The 26,881-nt window shown below is 37.1% G+C and overlaps 1 protein-coding gene across 1 annotated transcript in view; it reads right to left on the bottom strand.

The window, feature by feature from the left end:
- LOC139975996 (uncharacterized) overlaps positions 1-26,881 on the bottom strand; it is a 59,054-nt gene extending 32,173 nt beyond the window's left edge. Inside the window, exon 1 of the mRNA XM_071984383.1 lies at positions 26,154-26,881. Coding sequence (XP_071840484.1) covers positions 26,154-26,406 — 253 coding nt within the window. The 5' untranslated portion in view covers positions 26,407-26,881. The remainder of the gene's footprint in view (positions 1-26,153) is intronic.

Here is a 26,881-nt window from a genome sequence, read left to right as displayed (position 1 = left end):
TAATAATAGTGAAAAGTATGGATCTAAAACAGACCATACGCCAAATTAGAGCAAAGCACCTCAAAAATAACCATAATCAATACCTTATAACTAAATGCAATAACTAGTTGCATTATGTGAGGTGACCTTACAGTTGGATTTAGTGAGGTTCGAGTATCTAAATATCTATACAGACAATGACAGCTAGGGTTATAAAATACTTCAATCAAGTTATTAAGCTTTTTTTATTTTTTATTACCATTAATTTGCATTCACGATGGAATTAGAGTAACAATTAATGCATACACTTCACACTGGAAAAGATTTATTTAAACTACATGCCTCAGTGGTCATTTAGTATACGGGTTGGTATAATAACAGGAAACTAATTCAAAAGCATGGAAAACGTTTCGTATAATCTGTTTTATCCAGTGTTTACTAGACCACAAACAAGTATTATTAGCATCAAGGCAAACGTAACACATACACACTGGCCACAATATTGTGATTTGGATTTGAGAATATGTAATATATACAAACAGTAATTACTTTGACTGAAGTTTAATTTCGAGCAAACGCTATAAATATTTTAATGGGGAATATTGATTTGCATATATACCTTTCTATATCAGGGGTCAAAATTTAGAATATTTACCACTATTCCAGCGGAATAGTGAATTTGAAAATACACTATTCCGTCTCATTTTCCATTATTCCTTTGAAACTAGTGCAATAAATCGGAGGAAAATGTAAGGCTTGCTATACTGTGCAAGTGAAGTTGGCTACGGAACATGTACTGTACTGTATGTACTGTACGTAACTGTAACTCACATGTAAAGAAAGTTTCTTTTGTATTTCTGGGCAAGTTTTTATGCCCAGGAATCAAATAAAATAAAAATTGTTGCCTGACTAGTGACAGGCAAGTAAAATTTAGATGGATTTGTCACAGTTTGTTGTTACTTATTAGCTATCACTTTTAGCACTATCCATACGGAAAAACCATCCCAGGCAACTTGGTATTCCATTTATGATTTTACTATTCGCGGGATAGCGGAATACCGTAAATTTCGACCCCTGTATATATATATATATATATATATATATATATATATATATAACTTTAACGAAACATGTTTAATATCTCTTCCTTTTCACAGCTGCCTCTTGACAATGTTCCAGGATGTTCATTTATTAAACTGGTTTTTTAATGAGTGAACATGTGCTTAAAATTCCTTTTATTTGCCATATATCCTACACACATGTTAGCCTATTTTGGATGGTATTTTTTGGGGAAAAAAAAATCAATTTCGGTTGTCTGTTTTATAATTGCTATTGACAATAAAACTCCCTGAAAGTGACAAGCTTGTTGAATCATGCACCCAGCTCGATTCTAGAATTGCCAAGTTCACCGGAACATATGGAAGCGCTACCTGCCATGAGGTTGTAGTATACATGCAAGCTTGTTTTTAATACCCACAGGACAAACCGCATTCTTTCTGCATTGTACTTAGCTTCAATATGGCTTTTAGAACTGTGAAATAAGTTTTCCATCCATTTGCATCCATGGTCTAATTTAATTACAACCACACCTGTGTGAACTAGTTTCAGCCCATTACAGACTCTAACAGCTTAGGATACAGTATTTAAAAACCGCTAATTAGGATGCACGCATACTGTAGATCTACTGTTAGCACCAAAGTTACCTCCACTGAGCAGTATATAGTACTAATATTCAGTAATATTAAACTTCCCTATTTAACAGCAGGATAACCTGCATACAAATAGCATAAGCTGTACAGGAGTATATACACAACATTAGGTCTGCTATATATCTACACCCTGCAGCTATAAGCTAGCTCTTAATTTTGAACTTACCTGTATGTGCACAGGACCTTTTCAGCTGATTTTGATCAATTTTGAAAATTTTATTCTGTGTACCTGATTGTTACACAATCTGAAAGGCTTATAAATGTAAATTTCCAATATGCAAATTAACACTGCGACAAACTTTGTAGGGCTGACTCGATCCTTTTTCTTTCAAATTGTACAAACAGTGTAAAATCTTGACTGAAATAATTTAAGATGATTTCAACTAAGGTCAATTGTACCGTATACATGTTGTATACTGTATAATAGGTTTTCTTGTACTATTCTGTCTATCAATGAGTGGGGAGGAGGCGGTGAAAGGGGGGGGATAACAGATGTTTCTTGGGATGGGGTAGTATACATGGTTGCACCCCTGCGACTCCAATTTATACCAAAGGGAATGATACTTGTAGCTAAATCGTACTCAGATGTTGTATGTTAATAACTGTACCTGTACTACACAAGTCTGGCCAGCATGAACTTCTGTATACAGTGAACTTTAATTGACATTATAGTGGAAACCTTTTTGATAACCAGAGCAAACAAGTTCACAGTTCATTTTTTTCTCTGATGTACTTCTCGCAGCCCAAACCCGAATCGAAGGAAAAATTACTATCTAAACAGGATACTGCCTGGAAGTAATAATGTCTGATTCTCTTTACCCTGCCGGGGGGGGGAGGGGGGCGGGACACAAATTATCTACAGTAGCAAAGATATCAAAAACAGAACTAAGTCTAAAGTACAGCAGTAAACACTTTATAAAGTCCTTCTGTGACTGCTGTGTCCTTCAAAACTCAGTGTGAAATAGCAATTACTTTATGCTATCAATTGAATAGCTTTCCTATGTACCTCACTCACTAGAACTGGTTTATACTGCATGTTGTTTCTTAAATGATGGCAGAATTTTAGTTTTCATATATGTTATAGATCAGAAAAGAAAAGTAAACAATAATGTGAGTGCTAATAATATTTCTCTTGCTGTTCAATTTTTTTAAAAGATATTCACCTTTAAAGTATGCTGAATCTCTCGAATTCCATTCTTAAGGCCTAACTTGATGATGACTGTTGCATGGCCCCTACATGCAGGCCAAAATGTTGATGTTAAATCTATGGTTTCATGAATTATATAATTTCTCAACCAAAACATATGTTCATTGAACTCAAGTAATTATATACAGGCGCGTAGCCAAGGGGGGGGGAAGGGGACGATATTTTTGTTGGGCATATTTTTTTTATGATATCGCTAGTAATTTCAAAATAAAAAATGCTCTAGATGCAACTTACAAGGCCTGGGAAGTGTCATTTCCAGCCAAAATTTTCTTGTGCACCACAGGCCAAACGATGGGGGCGCTACGCTTACATAGTTTGCCTACAGACTTCGCCCTCCCTTCGCAAATTCCTTGCCAAGCCCCTGATTATATATTCATAAATTTAACCTTTTGGGTATGTCCTGACCTTATTAACAACCTGTAAGGTCAAAATTATAAACTTTATATAATATACTCTAAAGTCACTGAATTGACTGTTGCTACAGCAATCATGAAACTTCTATAGGCTTACTATATGCAGCTTCTTGACTAAAGCCTACAGTTCTTTCCAAAATACTTTCATTCAATTCTTTCATTTTCTGCTTCTCTGCTTACAAAGAATGAACTATTGTAACTTGTAAGAGGAGTTACGATAAGAATCATCAAACTTACAGCAAAAATTCAAGGGTAGCTCCTACAGGTAGTGAATAATTTAGCATTCAAATTTTGTGTAGCATTTTTTCGAAGGCTCAGAATATTTTTCTCTCTCACCGAATACTAGTAAGTGTTCCTGTGTAGAAAATTGCTATACTGCACATCTTTACACTTGGTTAGCAAACTTGACCATTTTGTAAAGCATTTTTCGATCTGATACTGGGTACATAATATTATTCCCAGCTGCCAGGGGTATAAAAGTTGTTGATCCAGGGATACTTCATTTATATGATCATGTATAGATGTTTTCTTATAGAATGGTTTTTCATGCTTACCTGTGAAAACTGAAGTCTGGGATAGGAAATTACCTATAATTAACTAGCATATCTTTTTAATGAATGAATTACTACCAGCCCAGTGATACATATTAGTGCAGTCGTGCTGCAGCCTAACTAAAACAAACATTGGCACCAGCCTGGATGTAACTAGCACCTTTCGCAAAGCAAGAAGAAATAGGTGCCTTAATTGGGCTTCCCAGATCCAATTCGTCACTGATCTAGACAAATCAAATTTTGGATAAATCTAGTTTCCACCTCTGGTCAAAGCGAGAAGACTAACTACTCTCGGTGTAATTAACTGTGGCTAAACTATCTAAATTATATTATGGCTACATAAAGAAATCCCAGGGACTACAAAATCTTTGCAATTGCCACCCTTGCTTTAATATCTTTATACCGAGTTATTCAATTACCTATCGGCCCAATACCTGTAGAATCAGGACCCTTTTGTACCAAGTTTCATTCAGATAGCGGCTTCAATGCCGAGTTCAAGGATTAAGGATTCAAGGATTAAACTACATTCGATATTTTCAATATTTCGATCGTGCACAAATTCTTTGCAACGAAACTAAATTAAACTTCTTGCCTTTTATTTCCGTACTGAATTGTTACCCCAATATAAGTATACCCTTTTCAGTTCTGGTATTAGTATAGTACTGCCCTTACAACTCCTGTAGCAAGATAGCACCCTGCCTTCAATGTTTCCCTTTTGTGTGTTTTTTTTTGTGTTAAGAATCTGTGAAATCGTTTCATGGTATGACCTTCCACATCTAGCTCTTCACACCTGTTTTCCTGATTCTTTTTCACCAAATGTAAAGTCATAATTTATAGTCATTGAACATGATCACTGTTTTGATACCAATCCAGGTGAATGATTTGGAAGGTTTGGCCAAACGGCTCTTTTTTTCCCATTTTCCATTTCATCTGAAGCGTATTTAAGTTTTGTCGATTCGATTTTGGTCCTGAGGGTTTCGTAAGGAGGGCAGAATAATATATGTTGTATATATTTACAAGAAGGTAAATTGATTGAGCCCGAATCTCAAGCCCAGAACGGGAAACAGGATGAATTAGAACAGGACTCCGAAGAGGGTAAAATGTTTTATTAAATAGCTCACAGAGTAGGCTAAATTTCAAGGTTGGGGAGGACTAAAATATCTTATGTCAACAATCGATGACAAAAGGTTCTTTCTGACAAGAAAATCTAGAGGGAGTTAAAGAGAGAGGCTGGACGAGTTTGGTTCACTATCAAACAGATAACCTAAAATAAACTGGAGAACAACCCTGCAGCCAATATCAAGTTAACCTTCAAGGAGCACTCATATATCTTTAAAGTGAATATGATGGATAACCAGAATATACCTCTAGAAAAGATATTACTTCTTGGACAGCTATAGTAAACATATCAACAATCTAATCTCAGCCTAATTTGGTCATTCTTTAATCTTGTGAACTTTAGAGTATTCACTATTTCAGTAGCTTTTGTAAAACTGTAGGACCCTTCAGGTGACAATGTTAGGCGAAACAGCTGTCTTTGCTTATTTTATAAAACGTCAGTGAGGGTGTACAGTGTTAAAAGATTACCAGGGCATACTAGACACAGTAGAATGCGGTGCATAGGTTGTGGGGAGACAGGTAAGTGGGGAACGAAGTAAATAGGCGAAACAGCTGGCTTTGCTCATTTATAAAACATCAAAAGTTGATCATACACAGATGTCAATCATTGCACTTAACCATAAAGAGACATAAATAACCCCCCAAAAAGACACAAAAAAAAACATTGGTTTATTAATTGTTAAATGAAGCAGTCGATTAAAACTTCTAGTGTCTGGCATTTTGTCGATAACTTCCATCCAAATGAAGATAGATTAATGTCAGAACAAAGAAATTAAATTTGAGTATAAGTTTGATTATGGATGTAAATGAGGCATTAAATTGACCTTTTCTTAGGTTTTTTTTAATCCATGAATTTGTGATGATATACACCTTGCATGCATGGTGATATGCTTACAGTTGCCCCCCCCCCCCCAAGGAGAGGTCAGAGTAATATGTGGAACTAAATTCATGACAACATCAACAGCCTAGTACTATTAGTTAATTCAAACAATTTGGAGAAAATATAATTGAATTCAAGAATGAATATTGATTTACTTCAGATCATTTGTGATATTGCTTGCATTGGCTAGACAGCTAGTGGCCAATTTAGTAAAGGGATCGAATAATCATTGTGGAGATGGAAGGGAGGGTGGGGGGGGGGACTTAATCATCAGATATTGGCTATGTCACTTTACAATCTTTCTGTATACCTCCAACAGTTCAAATTGTGCTCGTAGACAACTCTTCACATTTTTTTCTCAGGTAAAAGAGCTTTCATCCTCCTGAAAGATTGTTAGTTGCATATCTTACACCCAAGCTTTAAGCTCTCACTTCTTAGCCCCCCCCCCACCAAACCCCTTTACCCCAGTCCCACAGAAAAGTAAAGTTCCAATATATATTCTTTGTTTTCCTTGAGCAGATGAAATTGAGTGTTGGTAAACATAAATACACAGCAACTTGAATTAACCAGATAATAGCATATCTAGGGATCAACATAGACCATTTGCTACAAATTATTAAATTTTTTTTCAGTAAATTCAAAATTTCCTCTGAGGTTCACTTCAGTTGCTGTAGGACGGTATATATTTGTATTATATATGTAGGACAGGTTGAGGCTAGTAGCTCTTTCATCAGAGACAAGTGATAAAAGAGAAGTGTTTTCCTACCAACTGCGTGTTAGACAACATTCATTGACTAATGGAGTTGTACAGGAAGCTCTTAATAGAGGGTCCTTGGTACGGTCACTGAACATCGTCTGTCTAATTGTACCATATATGCTTGTCATAAAAAAATCATTATTCATAAGTTTACCAGAGACAAAATCAGTTAGCATTTTATCGCTTGGTATGGAGGAAAAAACATACCAATGGGTTTTATGTGAGAACAAAATACTGTTCCTAGTTTGTTGTTCTTCAGGTTGTTTTCTTCTTTTCACTCTGTATCTACTCTAGGTTCCCATTTTACAAGGTTTCTTTAATTCACTTTTGTCTCAGGATTTGAGTCTTGGTCTTTTTCAAAGGAGCTATTTTAGCATTTTGAATTTCAGCAACAATTTTCACCTTTAAACATACTGAATACATGCATACAGAATGTACATCGTAAGATTGGGTCATAGGTCAAACTAAGAATTTTCCTCAGCTACATATTTTGCACCCAATGAATGGTTAATCGATTTCACCTCAATCCTCAACGATTTCATATTCAAGCAAATTGTTCATGAAGCACAGCCAGGCCGAGGCACTTTGCCACCCTGTGTTAACTACACTGTGCCCTCCCCCCCTCCCCATTGTATAAACCAAACTTTACCAGACAATACCATTGGCCCTTCCTTAAATTATTTGTGCCACCTTAATTCCTCAGGCTACAGAGCCTGCTGTGAATCACAAGTATTTATAAGACTCGACTGAAGTTTCGAAACTTTCAATAAATTGACTGCATTTCTCAAAGTCAATGGGAAAAATCTGATCCGAAGGAAGTTTTAAGAAATACTTCACCGGGAGACATCAGTTTTAATTGCTGCAATTAGCAGCTTATTTATCCTACATTGTAGTCATACACAGTATTGAGTTTGTAGTGTCTATAATTGGGTTCATACATTTCTATTGGCAAATGAATAGATTATATGGATCAACAGTGCATGTTTAACACTTAACACCCTTGGACAATAAAATAAACAAATTGAACAATTAAAGAGTAACTTGAGCTTTGATGAACAAGTAGTATAAGTATGTGTACCAATATGGACAGCAACGGGCCTCAGTATTTCATGCATATTCTGCACAAATGTGTATGTACATATACAGTACATACATAAAACTCTGCCTAGTATTGTCGCATATACAGTATGGTCCTTCATATGGGCTACTTGTGCTAATCTCGATATTGCTAATATTATTACACCCACTACAGGGTCCCAGACACTAGGCAAAGGGGAAAAAGGATAGCTTTTCCCAGGCCTTCCAACTACCTCCCCCCCTCCTCCAACACACTCCACAGACAATTATCTTCACCAGAGCCTGTTGCTACAACACACTTAATTTAAATAATGCCAAAAATAAATCTGACTTCTACCTTGAGCCCCTCCCCCCACCTATTCTCAAAGGTGTGTTGGGACCCCTGTAGGGAACTACCAAAACATTTAGTTGTTGGGCCCTGAAGTGGTCAGCAATCATTTTCCCTGTTCAGCCTTTTGCTATGTACAACACATTACAATTTCGAATCCCCTGAACATTGAGGTCTGACTCGTCACAAAAATCAAAAAAATTCATTTTGCAGATTGCTTCATGACTCTCTTAATCACCATAGACTCTGCAACATTTCTCAATGGGGAGGGGGATGGGGGGGTGGGTTGGAGGAGTGGACACACTCCTGGTGTGAGGCAGTGCTCTAGGGGATGCAAAGCTACAGACATAACCAACAACTTTAAGCGCAAAGCATTCATCCACACCTGTTACAGGTGGAAAAGGATTTTTTTTCAATTGCCAAGGTGTGTACGCGAGTATTGGAAAGGGATAAGGGAATAAGGGAAAGGGATAAGCAACACTGGGCAACTAGAGGGCATTGTCAACTCCCCATTAACCTCATAAGAGTCTCTTGAAATAAGATCAATATACCAATATGAAAACAGTTGACACCTAAGATACATTTGAAGGAAAGTTTCTTATCCTTCAGATTCCAAAGTCCTCAAGCTTTGATATGTCTGTTTCAATGGCAGAGGGCATAAAGTTTGTCGCAATCTGATTTTAATTGTAACCTAACACAGGATGCAAAGTCATGAACTGGGAAACTTTTGACAGCCAAACGGCTACAATTACAACATAATTTGCAAGCCTCAATGAACCTCCGTCCATTGAAATTTGAGGAAATAAGCTAGCATAATGTATTTATTCAAAGTGATCGGTGACTATCTACAGTAGGGCAATGACCTGCATTCTATCAGGATTATCTTGAAAGGGCATCGGTAAATCCAATCCGCTCTCAGATCTGCTGTGTGCATGAGTATCAATTCTAAAAGAATGCACCGCTACAGTTGGTTGTGGTACTTTTTTGACAGGATTTGGTAAAAGTATGGCACAACAACGGACTTTCAAATGATAAAAGTGGACAATGTAAGATCCTATTCTCAATATTTTGTCTGACCATACTCTTTGCATTCATGCAGTATACTAATAATTAATCACACTGTAGGAAAAATAAAACTTGCATGATGCAAATGTTTTGATTTAATAAACTCAAAATTTGTAATAATAATAATAATATTTATCTCCGCATGTAGGAGAAGGCAATTCACTTCATGTTGTGTACAGTGGCCTATTCAGTTTAGAGTTTTAGATTGTTTTAGACTGGAAGACTATTCAGAGGGGAAAAGTGTGGAAGTCTCCTCAACGAAAAATCCAATACTATAGCCGACCATGATGCATAAAACCAACAACCCCCCATATGCTGCTAGGATTCATTGTTTCTAATGCCCCTGCTTTTATCCACTCCACCATATAGTACAGGAGAAACATGATTGGTCAAGAAAATAATGAAGTCGTCTGGGGCTTGAAACCTCCCATATGCTGCTAGGTTTCACTACTTCAAATGCCACTGCCTTTATCCACTCAATCGTATAAATAAAACACTGGTATTAAATGAAACATGATTGGTCAAGAAAATAATGAAGTCGTCTAGGGCTTGAAACCTCCCATATGCTGATAGGTTTCTTTACTTCAAATGCCACTGCCTTTATCCACTCAATCGTATAAATAAAACACTGGTATTAAATGAAACATGATTGGTCAAGCAAATAATGAAGTCGTCTGGGGCTTGAAACCTCCAATATGCTGCTAGGTTTCACTACTTCAACTGCCACTGCCTTTATCCACTCAATCGTATAAATAAAACACTGGTATTAAATGAAACATGATTGGTCAAGCAAATAATGAAGTCGTCTGGGGCTCGAAACCTCCCATATGCTGATAGGTTTCACTGCTTCTAATGTCAAGCTAATGCAGTTTACTGTACATCGAAAGCAGCAAATGATGTACCGTATCAAAGTCAACCCAAAGAGATGCATATTTATCTCCAGTTTTGTCCATTCTCATCAAGTTTACCACAGAAATACTATTTTTACTGCATGTTTATACTGCTTTTACAAGGAACAAGTTCATCTGGCAAGGACAGAGGAGAAAATAATGCTGATAAATTTCATCCTTTTTTTTCTTTTTTTTTTGGTTTGTCTGGTTAAGATATACATCAACACAAAATCTTTCCTAATAAAAGCAGAATTCTGTAGAGTTTATTATTAGAGTGCTGGTTAAATGGCCATAAAATATCTCCCAGGATCAAACCTTGGGACCATCACCCCACGACTATGGCAATGAAATGTCAGGCTTTAAGGGCTCAGGAACTGGTCAGAACTCCCCAGGCTCACTTCCAGTTTATTCTTTTGTTCCAGAAGAATCAAAGGTCAAGCGATGAAGAACTGGAGAATATGAAAGATTTTCAATCTATGGGAATACAAATATAGACCCAGGGCAGATGTAAACAATAAAAAAGTTTTCTAGCCCAGGCCTGCTGCAGGATGGAAGCTCTTTAGTTTCTGTGCACAATGAACCTTTGTGTAAAAAGCCAAAAACTGGACTCACACAACTGTGGGACACAGGTAGGTAGGTAGGTATATTGCAAGATGTGTGAATCTGTGAATTTACAGTGGATCTGTCTGTCTGTCTGTGTGAATGCGTGAATGTTTTGAATGCACAGCCCGATGCACTCTGTAAAAACTGCCATTTCAAGTGAGCTCAATCAGTCCAGTTTGATACTTGGGGGGGGAATATTGGTGTCACTCGATGAAAAATTTTTTTTTTAGTACAATTAAGATTATTAGGGATAGTGCACCAATACACCTTTCATTTAAGTACTACAGTTGGTTGGATGGAATTTGTGAGGTGCTCTTTAGGTGGTGCAAGGATGTATGAAATCATGTATGTGTGATATACAGATCATATAAGGACACTTTGTAAGAGAGTATATCAGGATATAGTGTACAAATATATACACAAGACATAAAACATCAGTGTCAACTTTTACAATCAGTCTGATGTCACGTAAAGGTGTTTTATTTTTAAACAAGGAATATTTAATTTCTTCAATTTAATTTACGAGAGAGAAGGAAACGTGTTTCTCCGTCTCTGCACAGGTGATATGCAAATTAAAAATTGACCTCCTCCGTTCACCGCATTATAATGCCTGATATCCTGTACATGGTAACACAGCCATCGCGGCACTTAGATAAAACTACTAGAGCTGTTAAACCATTTATATATACAGCAATATATATCTTTAGCAAACAACTGTTACAGATTACAGTGCAAATTAGGTGTCTGTCAATTATCTTGAAAAGTGTACACAAAATACTGTGTGTTAAAGCCATTAAACTTTACTTACTGTACATATGGTTGACTTGCAGATATTATGCTGTAAATTTTGGCTAGATACAAGTTTAACTATAACTTCCAACAGAAGAAATGGTTTGCCTGCCCTCCCCACCCACTCCACCCCCCCCCCTAAACAACACCCATCAATAAATCATTCATTAACTTTATAGCATATAATGTAACAAATAAGATGTTAAGTTGGACCTTTTTAAACTTCATCGTTCAGAATACCTATTAAAAATTCACTCAATAATACTATGAAATGTTTTCAAGACCAACAAAATGCGATTACTGATTCATAATCCGAAAATTGGGGGGGGGGGGGTTATTTTGCAGACTTGGTAAAATACATGACCATACTCTAAATACAGGTACAGAATCATGGACGATGCAAATTGTAATCTGGAGGTCTCTGCAGTTTCAGGACTGTATAGTGGCCAACAACAGTTGGGGGGACATTGTGGCAGAGTAGTACATCAAACAGTTAGGACGCAATGACTTTGTCAGAATACCGTACTGGCCAACGTCCAAGACAGCAGCCTCTTACTCTCAGAGCTGTGAATTCCACATGGTACATACACATGGCTGGAAATCTAATTCTGAAAGCTACAAATTCTGAGGCCTAAAAAACTTTAAGAGAAAGAAATGTTCTTTTCTAGTCCCAAACTGCTGCCTGCTAAATTAACTTTCCAACAACTGAACACCAAATGTTTTTGTACAAATCAAGATGTCAAAGAAGAGACTGAGACACCAGGTACTAGCTTTCTAATTCCATGATTAAACAGGACATAAAGATTGTACAGCAAATTCATATTGTTTTTGGATAAAAATAAAAATTCATTCATGAAGTTAGCAAAATTCTTGCTCATATTGTCAGAATTTAGTAAAATTTAAATCTAACTTTAGTTACTTGTTCTTTTTGAATTATAACTTGGTAATTTCAGTTCTTGTAATGTTGTTGTCATATATACCAAAATTAACCAAAAATTTTTTTGTTGGGCAAAATTATTTACTTAAAAGAATTTATTTGAATTGGCACCAAGGAAACTACTTCAAAATAGGCCTTATTACTATCAGGTACTGTGTACTTTGAATTTTTTTCCGAAATCGATGCAAATAGTCGCTTTGCGTAAACACAAACCACACTGGCCCTAGACCATTTTCAACTTTCTCGTTCGATGACACTACTTAATTAGTAAACATCAAAATTGTTTACAGCTAATTTTTTAGCTAATTCAGGGGCCATTCTTTTCCAATTAATTACTTTGATAACATGATAATATTTTCTTCTCAATAACCATGTCACTCTCCATAACGTACGTTTTACTTGTAGAGCAATTTGACTTATATCCAATGACATCTCGTCAGAAGGTAACGAGTTCAACGTTCTGCCAATCCAAGAGTCAATTACCCTGAAACATGCCAGGAGGGATCTTTGTGCCTTCCTGTATTATCAACCTTTATACACCTCCATTCAGTAAAAATCAAATTGGTTATATCATTCTGGCTTATACATCGTTGTCGTCTGTATAGGAAGGGAAACCAATAATCATAACAGAAAAAAAAACAACCTGGATGTGTTTAACTTTCTCTTTTCCTACGTTGTATATTCCAACAAGACAAGTTTATTTTACTGCAACTGCCAGCTTTTTTATTGCTATGTCTGTGAAATGCTATTAAAGCGAGAGCTCATACCCTATAGAACAGTTATATGTTGAAGTGTTGTATACATACAGTAGGCATAGGAGCCAAGTTTGATTTGGGGGGGGCTGTAACGACTTGCCCGAAAAATATAACCAAAATTTTTCGCACGCGTTCTACATCTTAATGTGCATATCATATAGGCGTTCATCGGTTATTACATCGCATGTCAATTACATAAATCATATGCCGTGTTATTACCCTTTCCATATTGATTAGAATTTTTCAAGAAGTTATTACAATAATAATGATATATAATAATCATATAAGTTTAATGATTGAAAAACACATTGGAATTTATTTTTCTTTCAGTAGGTGCCCGAAAAATTCTCCTCATATTGCCCAAATTTTCACAAAAATATTTTCCCGCTTCCTACGCCTATGGTTGCATATATGCTTTCAAAACTACAAGCTGTTTTGAAAGCCAGACTGGCTGAATTACTACCATAACTATAACTGATATCTCTGTAACAGGTCTATTATTTGCTTCAATAGCTAGTTATCAAATTATATCATAATACCACAAATTAAGTTTGTACTGAGGGTAGCCTAGAATATTTACTGTCAAGAGTAGACAAAGGGAACAAGGAATCACAGATACTGGAGGGAAGTGTCACAAACACTGGGGACAATGTGTCACACACAATGGGACAACGTGACACAGATAACGGAGCAGTGTGTCACCCAAGATCAGGCCGCAAACCGTTTGCTGTCGTATTATTGAACAACTATAACTCGAAATACACTTGTGCATCAGGCTTTATTGGAAAATTGACCCTGAAATTCTCTATTTCTAAATTCCTAGTCATGCTTTCAAACTCTGCTGTCTATTAATATTAATCTCTATCCATAATAACCAAGGAATTACGCTTTAAATTGCGATGAAGGTATATATGGAGGCTTACTTAACTTTGTTATCAAGGATTATAATTCTGGACAGACAAACACAACTGTTTCTGGTACCTCTCGGGTAACATGTTTGAAGGGCAAATAAATGACATGTGGAAGAAATCAAAGATCCATAAAGTACAGTGTGTTATTCACAGAAGAAGAAGCTGAAAAGATGCAAGCCTAACATCAGAGAGATATACAAGCCTGACATCAGCAGCAGCAGCAATCTGGGCGGGAGGGGGAAAATAGGGAGCAAGGCATATTCTTGGGAGAAGGGCAAAACATATATCACTGATATGGGGGAATAATCTAAGGTAAGGGTTTGTGTTAGGGGGGAGGAGGATTTTTTCTACCAGTAAGAGTGAAATGAAACTTTGATGATCCAAAGCATTGGTTACACCGAATTGAGTCAAAAAATGTTTGCAAAATCTTTACACCAAGCTACAGTTCCAAACAAAATATGTGAAAACTCAAGAATCCTATTTAGAGGCTACAAAAATCCTCAAAAAACCCCCAATTATCAACATGGCAAAGTTTATGAACAGCTGCCAATCATCATTAATGTTTTCAAAAACAGTTTTAATAGACAACTCAGCCTTTTTAAGGAGATGTTTCAAGCAACATTTCTGGTTAAAAAAAACATGTCTGGACCTAAAATTGCAATCTATCACAGCTGTGCTGTTTAAGCCTATCATTTATACAATCTGAGTCTTCAGTGACTATTTTATACTCTATTACTCTGGCAACTGACTCTCTTTGGCAATAAAACCTTCCAACTTTTAACTGCTTTTTTAATGAGCTAAATAATTGCAATATTATGGCTATTACCTGGTATTTATTTATTCAGCACTTCCAATGGCGTCATTAACTTTTTGATGATCCTGTATAAAATCTTGACAGCAATCCAGTTACAATTCAAACGTCACACGTAAGCTAAAAACCTGATGTAATTCAACTGGAAATATATAAGATACTTTGTGAACAGGATAAACAGTGCTATTAAAGAGGAATGTTTGGCTGTGTTTTGCCATGTTTAAACAAGTACCAACTGACAGGTTTTTTTTTCAGAGGTCCTATTCTGAGAGATTGTCAGGTAAAGCCACCTGGCATGGAAACACCTGTTGCCAAAGAATAGTTGATGTTTCATGATGCAGCATTATATTCATATACACTGCCATAAGAGTGGCGTCCATCTCAGGGAAGACCTTTTTTAATACCTCAAGTATGTAATTACTTTTTAATCACACAATCATGACAATACACTACATTTTCACCAAAACTTAAGCCCAGTTGCAAGGATCTTCGATTGTACTAACAAAGTAAACTTCTTCTTCAACGCATTAATCCGGGCCCAAACCTAAGCAGATGTCTTGACCCCAAAACTGTAACAAAGTCACAATGCTTTTGATGCAACTTTTCATTACCTTTGATCACTATGAATTGGCCAAAATTCTAGTGACAAAAAAAGTAGTCATCACCATGATTGTGTCATTATTTTCCACAAAGTAGTTCCAAAAAAAGATTGCTCATAGACTATCAGGCTTGAAAGGCATCAAGAGGCTTTCAAGCCTTTAAGAAAATAGTTTTAATTATTCATCAGTCGGAAGCTGTCATTAATTTGTCTCCTCTGCAATTGCTTTTAAAATCATTCCAGGACCTTTTGCTCTACCCCATCCAGGACATAACTACATACAGTAGTTGTTTGTATATGTTTGCCTCCTCCCCCCCCCCCCCCAAAAATCCTTCCCTGCATTCTTCGTTAGACCTGAGTTACACCCCCTGAGATCATATCTGCAAGTTAGCATCATTCTAACACAATACAAAAATCAACTCCAATATGTAAACAGTTCATTTGCCTTTGAGGTAACTTCACATCCTGGACAACTGTTTTCATTGCAATAAAATTTCAGCACACACACACACACAGACATGTTTAATACATGTAACCACAAAAAACATGTTGTTGAAGAGTGCTCATCCTTTTCTTAAATCCTAAATGTCAGTAATATTAAATCTATCATTGTTATTTCGAGTACAGTTATGCACCAATTAGCTTTAATGGTCTGTTTGTATGTTAATCATATACTAATTTGGACACCCCCATATTGAATCCAGGAGAGCAATGCATACATATACATGTGATATATGTACCTCCACAGTTTGTTGTCATAATAAAGGCAAGCCTAAACTCATGTATCTGATTCTGTTCAACTGTTATTTTCCATACAATAATAAGGGGTTAATCAACGGTCTAGCGTGCATTACTCACAGGATTAATGCACGATCGGGGGATAATGCAAGCGATGCACGAGGGCAGAGCCCGAGTGCATCCAGCGATAGCATTAACACCAGGAGTGCATTAATCATGTGAGTAACGCACGCTAGACCGTTGATTAACCCCGTTCATTCATACACTACCATTTGTGTGGGGGAAAAATCATAAAACAAAACATTTTTGGTTACATATAACCAAAGATTTATTAAAGTGATGCCCCGTAATTTTACCGTGCGTTACTCACAGGATTAACCACTGTCAGCTGACCTGAATGGACCAATAGGATTTAGGAATCTTTACTAAGTATGAATGAACTACTAATTTACCAAGTTTATATTGCACTCTTACAAGGGCGGCGGAACCGGGGGGGCACAGGGGGCACGTGCCCCCCCACTTTTCCTCAGGGTTAAAAATGTGCCCTTTTTCTACATAAAAATTGAGGTGTCTCAAGTTAGCAAGAGGCCAGGGAACCAGAATGAACACTCGGGAAGGGCCGTTTCCGGCCATCTGAGGGGTTTGTAAAACCAAAAATTTTCTTGTACGCTCCGCGCCAACCGATGGTGGCGCTCCGCTCAGAATGTCGTGCATACAACTTTGGATATTGCAGTGCTAGTATGCATTTTTTCCATGAAAGGGGAGGGGGGGGGGGGCGTTGATGGAGTGATGTGTATACGCGAAAAAGATAATACAATAAGAGTTATAAAGGGTACTAAATATAAGACTACATCAGTCAAATTGAATTTCTGCAAAGTGCCCTTTGATGTCGGTGCCCCCCCAGATTAAAAGTGCTTCCGCCGCCCTTGCACTCTTATCAGTCGAGACGTGCTCTAAAGAGCTATACAATGAAATCAAATTACTGAACGAAACTGACTTAATAGGCTATCTGAAATCAATACCATTTAACATTACATCGAAAATTAGTTTAAGGACTTAGCATCTCAACCATTTTGTGGTATAGAGTTCCACAGTTTTGCAGCTGTCTCACTGAAACCCCAGTCCACATAATACTTTGTCCGACCACAGGTACATCAAGCAGGGATTTGATGGAGGATCTAAGAGTGAAGAGTATATCTGCTGACGGATCAATCAGCTGTGAAGACAATTTGTTATGGTTGTCTCATAGTAATGAGGGGACCATGGGGTGATGCAGTATCGTTCAAATGTAATGAGGCGAAACTTTTGGCGAATTATTAGCAGCTCGACGATTACGGAATGTTAAATTTGCATCATTAACTTTTCAATTCCCAAATAGTGCTGGTAATTAGCCTCTGATCACTTAATGGTAATAACAGTTTCAGTTGCAACACAAGTAACAGCTTGTGAAGGAGGCTAGGTCTATCGGTATTGTATATACATACTGTATACTTCTCAAGTAATTTTATGCCTAACATACTGTGCTTAGCTTCTGTTGTTAGTTTTGCAAAGATTCGTCCATCAGACCCTGACAACGATGCTCTTGGAGTCTCGTTGGAACAGTAATTATGTAACAAACATTTTGTGCAGTATTTGTGTATGGTGACATGTTTTTCAAACGTAACATTTGGCTTAAATTCAGGGCTACATTTGAGTCCACATAGTTTTGGCTACACTTTCAAATAACTATGTTTATTGCTTGGCTGTTCGTGATTGTGGGACATGATATTCCAGATATTTTGGTAATGAAAAGTAAATCTGTTAAACTTTGAATCAAAACTATTTAACATGTGAATCGCTGGACAGACACGTCTGGCTCATATTCCCAGTACGACTTCTGCCAAATTCGACAAGCCAGGTTCAAGTCCAGTGCACGTAGGTCCAAGAAATGTTATCTGGGTCCAGATAATGGACTCCATTTTGAGTACTCCATTCTGATCGAGTACTCGATGCTATGTACTCAAATACTCCAGCTCTAGACTGGCCAAAATGGATCGGTTGGTGTCGGACAGTACAAGACCTGTTTTTTATCCTTCGATCTGGTTGATCGTTTGGCACCGAAACTATTATCTTTGCTGCTTTTAGTTTTCAACCAATTCTTTAAGTCACAATACCAGACTATTTCCCAGTTCAAATGTCAGCTACTCAATAGGTTTGTTTGGAGATCATTACAAAGAATCGTTTCAAGCAGAAAAACAACTTTGCAAAGGACAGAAATGCCGACACTGTAGGCAAACCAATCACAGATCAATGACAGTTTTAGAGTGGTTCGTTTAAACGTAGAAGATGGGACGTTTAGGAGGAAAGCCATAAAAATGAGATTGGTATACTGAAAGTATAAAAAAAAAGACAACTTTGGAGAATGGCTAATTGAGGGCGAGGGTGCACTTTAGAACCTGACAACCCACTGGGCGATTGTAATAGCTTTGAGCATCCATGAGTGACTTATAAGAGGTTCATTTCATTCCTAATGAGTTCTTATGACCGCTACAAGTGGTTTTTGAAAGAACTTAATTGTTTCCATAGCTAGAAAAACACTTTGTGTAAATAGATAAAGAAAATGTTTAGTAAGATATCAAGCCTGTGGCATGAGACGGTAGTAACACATAGCTGTTAGGTTTCTGACATAACTAACCCTCTAGAATGCATCCTATTCTTTGGGTCTGTCACAGATTTTGAGGACAGTGGCTTATATTCAAGTTGAGAAGTTTCAATAGACTGCTGGAATGTGACAGAATCTTTCAACTTTGAAGGACTGAGCATCACTCACAATAGGCCTTAAATAGATGCAACTTTTGTTGATGGGATGAATTTTGAAAATCTCCAAACTAGAGTATTTGCATCAAAAGTCTACCAGATATGTGAAGTGATCATTGCGGGTGAATTTATTCTTTGCTGCATCCAAATTTTTACACCTTATTCTTTTGCTCGACAGCTTCCTAGTTTGAGCTCAGAACCTTTAGTCGTGACGAAATAACATGACTGCATTCCACTTCTCACCAGAATTCAAATTCAATCAGTATTGCTACAGGTAGTCTAATTATCAAACCTCAATGAAATGGAAGCGATTTTTCTAATTCGCCCATTTTTACAAGATCACATTTTATATCACAGTAATTTTCTCTAGTACCCAGATTATCATCTCATCACACAGGCTAGCAGCATTTGTAACCCATGTTCATCATCCTACTTTGAAGTCCGGAGATGTAGAAAAGCCGCAAAATCCATTTGTAAATTTACTCCTTCTCTTCCTATTCAGTAGAGCGGGAAATGTAGAACAAACTATCTGGCCAAGTACAAACAACTGCGGCTTAAAGTAGGCTTTATAAATACAAGTTGTACAACTGATTTTCAGAGCGGATTTAAGTGGTTGTTGACATAGCATATTCCTCCTTGGCATTGAAAAAAGCTCCCTCTTTCAAGGGCCTATTGTCATCATCTTAGAACGGGAGGGAGGAGTGCGGTTGAAGTTGACGACGATGATGATGAGGCAAGCATTGAAATTAGAAGTGGATGGTTCCTTTGAAGGAAGCTCTCTTAAAGGGGGCGTGCATGTACCATCGGACAGTCTAGAGAACTGAGAATATATATCATTTGTCTCACTATCAACATCCATTTTCTTTATATATGGTTCAATAGTGATAACATAATAATTATTGCCAATGCTTATTCTACATGTATGCAAATGATGTCAAAAGTTTTTTTTTTTTTAATTTACCCATAAAATTGACTTTTTCCATGCAATAATAATCTAGTATAGTACACTATACCATGGGGTCGCCAAGGGGTGGCTTGGGGGGGCAGACTATGCCCAAAAATTCTTGAACAAAAAGTTACTTCAAGTTGCAAAATATAGCACCAGATTGCATCTAAGGACCCTTAATTAATAAGAAAAATTCTCACACCCCTCCCCTTAGACCCCTCCCCCAGGACGGCATTCACAATTAAACATTTTGTCCCCCCAATTAAATGCTGTGCCCCCCCCCCAACATTAAACTGTCTGGTGATGCTACTGCACTGGACATACTCAAATGAAAAAAAAATGGTCCTCTGAGATGAAATGTTGAAAACCAAACATTTTCATTAACCTTTTAGTGATTGATAAAAATCTTATATTGAGAAACACTTTTATAAGTTTGGAAGAAAACCTACCCATCAAAAGCACCACAGAGGCGCTTTAAAAGTCAGTATATATATTGTGTATGTCAGATTGATAGACAGTTTCATCAACATAGTAAGAAGTTGTCAATGATTTGAGTCAATATTTTAGAAAGAAATAACACACAATGTCTCCAATGTGTGATCACCAAGATCAAACATTTCAACCTGGTAAAGTGTAGAGTAATCCCAGTTTTTGAGATTTAGCTACCTAGGCAACGAGGGAATGGTTAGTTGATTCTATCGGGATGTCAGTGCTGCAGAGTGTTTTTCACAGGACAAGTACCCTGTACATAGGCTACATATCAGTTTGCCAGCTTAGGAGCTGGTTAAGAAGCAAATGCAGTGCACTTCAACAAACTTCTCATTTCAGTTCATAACTATGGCATGCCAATAGGGATAAATTTGTTAACAACCTCCTGATTTGTAGCAAAAACCATGTAAACTTTGTTAACAATGTCCCCATTCATAGCAACGACCATGTAAAATTTGTTAACAACGTCCCGATTGGTAGCAACGACCATGTAAAATTTGTTAACGTGAATTGTTGCAACGACAATGTAAACTTTGTTAACAACGTGATTTGTTGCAACGACAATGTCAAATTTGTTAACAATGTGATTTGTAGCAATGGCGTGAATATAATCAGCGGCGCAAACATTTTCTATTGGCGTCCTTCGAATGCTAATAGAGGCACGGCTACAGTTGACACCCGTTGTTAACAAATTTATCCCTTTGTTGCATTCCATACATTACAGGTGCATTTTATATTGGGTGGTTAACTTTGCGTCTATAGATCTGACCAAACCTATATTGATGGTATGATTTGAATGAGATATGACTTCCAAGTTCATCATAAAATGCACAATTAGCATTTGAATATATTACTGTGTTGCCATAAGACACAAATGAGACAGAGAGGAGAGATATAGAGGAAGGGGGAGGGGAGGGGGTAGGGTCACAAGGTAACGATGAAGTGCAACTTGTGAAAATATGTTTTCATCTTTAAAAATAACTGAAATTATACATCTTTCCTTTTGTGATATAGGCCTACAGATATCACAAAATTAGACCAAAGTCAATCTGGAAATAATAATGGTGTTAGATGGGCACCCCACACTATCCCCACACTATCCTCATGCACACTATCCTCCTCATGAATGATACAGACAAATTTCTCTTTCGTTGGTGTTCCCCATCGTCTAAAAACTTACACAGTTTTATGGTTATCTCAAGAAACTGAACATTGTCATTATAGAGATGGCCTCTGAAGTCAAAGGACCATATAGTGTAATGACAGCAATTAAGCAATCTTGGAGAAATTCAAAACAGTTCTTAAAGGTCTGCTGTTTAGACTCAAACCATAGCACGCTATCTTGGAAAAGTTTCTTTAGATTACGTAATCGACCTGCCTTTTTCGTAAAATGACCACTTTTTACCAATTAGTCTGCAAGGCCTGTCACATAGTTTTTCTTGTATGAGGGTCTTTGTGTGAATGCTGTATGATTAACTATACTGTAGACATGAACATATTTCCACGCAGTGTTTACACAAAGAGCCTAATGGCACCTGTTAAGAAGCTATGCAGGCTAATTGTAGGGCCTGGGGTTGATTTACGACTGTGGCAGGTCGATTACGTAATCACAAAACTTTCCTCGCTATTGCGTGCTACAAGTGGAGCCAAAAAAGCAGATCTTTTAAGAAGTTAAGGCATTGAAGACTTGCCCCAAAAGTTAACATTCTGTTGCTTGCAAGTGAAGTTTTCTGCTTGTCGCTACAAAATGCAGACAGTAATGAAACATGATACCTTGTTATCTTTAGCTGGACCTGAGATGTCCATCGCTGTATCGTTTGTACTGTGCTGTGGGTATTGACCGCAGCTGTATGTACTGACTGTACACTAGTGTCTAATTACCGAAGGTAGCAAGCTGTGTGCGTATTTTCTGGGATCGATGGTGGTGTCTAACACTTCTGTTACACCTCATTTGAAATAAGGTCAGATTACGGGTATTAGACGTTTCTTTTTGCGCGAGTCTTCACACCCTTTAAACCTTCGTTTGTTAGCTTGACTAACTTGTATCAAATTATTATGTCACAATGTATTAATGCTGTCATACTTAACTGTTATTACCCTTCTATTATAAATATTTTTACAAATTATTTATATTTATCCTGTTATATAGGGGTGGGAGGGGGTGGGAGGGGGTGGGAGGGGGTGGGGGGGAGAAAAGAAAACAAAACCTGTAGGTATGACAATACATCCCTCAATAAAGGTTCCAGGTTTTCCACAACTCATCTTGAAATTTATCAAGCCTGATCAAGCAGATAGAAGATGAGGAGGAAGAAGAAGAAAAACAATTCCTAGTAGTTTTGCAAGGAATGCAGAGTAACAGAACCCCAAACATTTTGCCACCTTTTGGTAGAAAGATACTTGATGGATTTAACTGTTTTCTGTTGATTTTTGTCACAGCTATTCCTTTTCACTATCTGGAAGGTCAGTTAGACTTCTATTAAGAGAGGATTACACCCCTGTATAACAAACCTTCACCCACAACAAGCAATCAAAAGGCACACACCTTCAGTACTCTGATGGTACTTTACTGGTCTGTCTCCAGTATATAGAAAAGCAGAGATTTTTGTGGTTTAGAACATAATGGAGAAAATCTCTCTCTTCATCCCAGATGCTACCGAATGACAATTGATTCAACGAAAGGAGATGAAATTGAAATGAGACTGAGAGGGAAAATTAGCAACCACCAGGAGAGAGTGTTCATTGAGGCATTTCTAAACAGAAAATGATGATTTGAATGAATCTGGCTTATTTGTACTATAACTGAACCGAGAAAGACCAGACACTTCAGAAAACCAATTAGTATGACTATGTTGTGCCAAAAAAAGTTTTTAAAAATCAGAGCTGTCTACTGATCTCAAAATCTTTTTAACTGAATGATAACATCTGAGTAGAATAGATTATTAACTGTCAGTGGCAGAGGTAATGATGGAACCCCCTCAAATAATATGAGGATTGAACCACTAAGATACAAACAGGTCTAGATTTTGTGAAAGTTGATGAGCACGTAAGTTAGTATTTCATGTCTTTTTCAACATTCCTTATATGCTAGACACTTTTTCATGAATATACAAGTTTAAAATACAAATTGGAAAATTTTGCTGAACTCAATTCAAATGAAAATTGACTTGACATTAAAATGCTTCAAAATCCAATTTTAACATAGAAAGAAAAATATATTGCAGAGATTGATGAAACCAGAAAATGGAAACGTTTAGTGGTTCTGATGCCCAAACATGTTCGTAATGTGGTTAGCCATACATATTAATCTTCATGAACTATTGCACACTAACGAGGGAGATCTTTTGACTTAATGCACTAACAGATAAGGGAAGGCACCAGGAATTGGTTATCATAAAGTCTATTTAGTGACATAGTATAAAAACAAATGTAGGAATGAATATTAATGAGGTCAATTTTTATAATCTCATAAGCATGTACTATATCTGTATTGTATTCTCCAAGTTCATACATGTATAAAGCTAATGGTTGTTGAGATATATTTACAACCACCATGAATATTGATGAGGTAAAAATTGTTGTCGAAAGGACATGTACAATGTAGTTACATTGTCACCAAACTGAATATAAAAACTAAATCGGACAAACTTGACATTTTAAGAATTTTATGGTAAGCCCTGCCCACTCATTAATATTCATGACATGGGAACCAGAAACAATAGGGCATATCTAATCATTGTAGGTCATCAAGTATGACATAAATTCAACTTGTGTTTTTTAAGATGTCGTGTCTACAAGCTGTTATCGAAGATTTCCCATTAAGTCCCATCCACTCATGAATATTAATGAGGTCAAAATTGTTGCTGTAAAGAACAAGTACTTGTGTAGTTACATCACCATAGCATGTATGAACTAAATCGGACATATGGTTGAAGATATGTTGACATTTTAAGAATTTTACCTTAAGCCTGCCCATTCATTAATATGCATGATAGCCACAACAAAAACAATAGGGATCATCTACTGACCATGACCAAGATATATATGCGAAGTATGACATCAATCACATAAATTTCTTTCTTGAGATACCGTGTTTACACACATACACACATATACAAACACGCACGCACGTACACACATATACATACATATGCCAATTTGACTGCATAGATTCTGAAGGATGCAAAGCATCGGAACCAAAAAACAAGTAAATTAACCGACAGTACAACGCATGGATCCATAAAATGAATTCTGGTAATTACAGTAGAATCCACCCATAATCATTAGGCTCTAGGGCTGAGAGAACCTATTGATATCCAAGCAACATTCTGGGTATCTTGGAGGCATTTACAGCCAAAATTTTCTTGTACGCTTCGCGCCAACCATGGTGGCGCTACGCTTAGATAGTTTGCAATGCAGAATCTACAGTTTCGCCCCTCCCTTGGCGAATTCCTGGCTACGCGCCTGGGTTGTGAAAAGGCTAGATGCTGAGAGAAATATCCTAAAGAGATGGACAATGACATATCGTGTCAATTAACATTTATCATAATAGCAAGTTGCGGTCTATCTGTCTACTTTTGGTAGACTACAAGGGGCAAGCAAAATAAATTGCTTTCAACAACTTACTGCATGGGTTATGCAGCCAGAATTTATGACATGTTCAGAATATGACATGACCCTACTGTAGGTGTTTGTATCAAACATCTCCTGTGTTTACAAAGTCTGTCAAGTTATATTCATTCTCGTGGTTATCTCTAATTACTGTTTTGTGGGGTACTACTTTTCAACATGTATGTTATCTGAAACTGATTTACTCCAAAATATTTACAGGATCTTCTTCTGAAACATCCAGACACAAAAAATTAATACAAAAGATTACTAACTTTTCCAGTAAACAAATGGGAGAGAAGAGGGGAGGGGGAAAATAATTTACCCACTTCGAATGAAGAAGGGGACAGGGGACTTACAGTAAAAGAAAAAATTGCAGGACAATTTTTTTTGTGGCAAATTCTTCAATTCTGTGACTAGTAGAGGGTGAGGGTGGGGTGGGGTGTGGTGGGAAGATGGAAAGGCAAAGTAAAACATATACTGTATAGCAGGAAGACCATTGGACATTATTTCTTACAAGTCTGCTTGTGTATGAAGACCTGACTTAACAATTTTCAGGCCCATGAGGAGATAAGGGTGGGTGGATAAGTGTGCATATTACTAGGATATATATCAAACTTCCCAGAAACACAGGACAGGGGCCAATCTAGAGTATGGATTATACAAACAACCTAACCCTTTGAAGCCCCCACAATAACAGGAGGTATTAGCACTACCTTGCATAAATTGCATGTAACTATTAGAGATGTAATAAATATGAACTACTTCATATCTTAACTTTAATTCTCCCCCCCCCTCCCCCACCCCCAGCCTGACTTGGGAGTCAACTTCAATGACACCAAGGCCACACAACCTCCTATTTCAAATCCTGGAGACCTTTGCAGGAAATAAATGCTTGGATGAGCTAGGCCGCCAACTGGCAACTGGGTATAGGAGCCATTATGCCTAGTCTACTTACACAGGGCACACCTGATCCCTGTGACGCCTACCTGTAAAGGTTGAGGACCGGTTAGTTCATAAGTACTATCATTGGTAGAGCCCATAATGGACACTTACAATAAACATGCACCATTATATTCTTGTACTTGTATACTGAACTTATATTGGGGCCTAGCAGCCTAGGCCTAGAATGAACTAGCCTATATATATGTTAATATTAGGCTTATTTAGGGCCTACAAATTAAAAGTTCAATGTTTTACCTTGCAAATCTGCATGTTTCTGTACTTCAGCTCTGGATTGTAAATCAGTTGGCAAATTTAATTGTAGTCTGTCCTGTTCTATCGAGTCTTTTCCCCCGGATTCTGTGAAATCGATGTATTTTAGTTTCCTTACGAATTTCCCAGAGTTGAGTTCATCTTCCTCCTTGGATATAAAGTTCACTGCTAAGAATAGTGTTAAATGAATACCAACAATTGTTCCTAACATGAAGTATATACAACGTTTTCGCGTCATTATGCTTTCACACTAAAATTCTTTTCTGTTCGACCTATATATAAATAAGATTTATTCAAAGCAAAACTACACTGCCGCGTGTCGACATTTTAGTACAATTGGCCAACTAGCCCAGCTTAGAGTTATACCTAAGTTAACGGATACTAGCCTAAATCCAGATTAAATGCTGCACAATACACAGACCCCTAGCGACAATTAGGCTATTATAACTGTGTAAATTAACAATGGTTTTTAAGAACAGTAACGTTAGAATACAGGCTTTTCATGCTGGGTGAATAACTACGACTTCCTAATGTTTCGTCGGTAATACTAATATAACTGCGTTCCTTTTTGCCGGATGAAATTTTGAACAACTTTCCTGGTAGGCAATTTATTATCCACACGCTCTGCAAAGTCCGTGTATATATATCAGATTCGGAAGCCAGATCAAAGACCTGGGGAATGTTCAAATACTCACAGACACACGTGCTTGTAC

Source organism: Apostichopus japonicus, chromosome 1 (assembly GCF_037975245.1).
Source record: "Apostichopus japonicus isolate 1M-3 chromosome 1, ASM3797524v1, whole genome shotgun sequence".
In the NCBI taxonomy this organism is placed as follows: domain Eukaryota; kingdom Metazoa; phylum Echinodermata; class Holothuroidea; order Aspidochirotida; family Stichopodidae; genus Apostichopus; species Apostichopus japonicus.
This window is presented reverse-complemented; position numbering and strand designations above follow the sequence as displayed.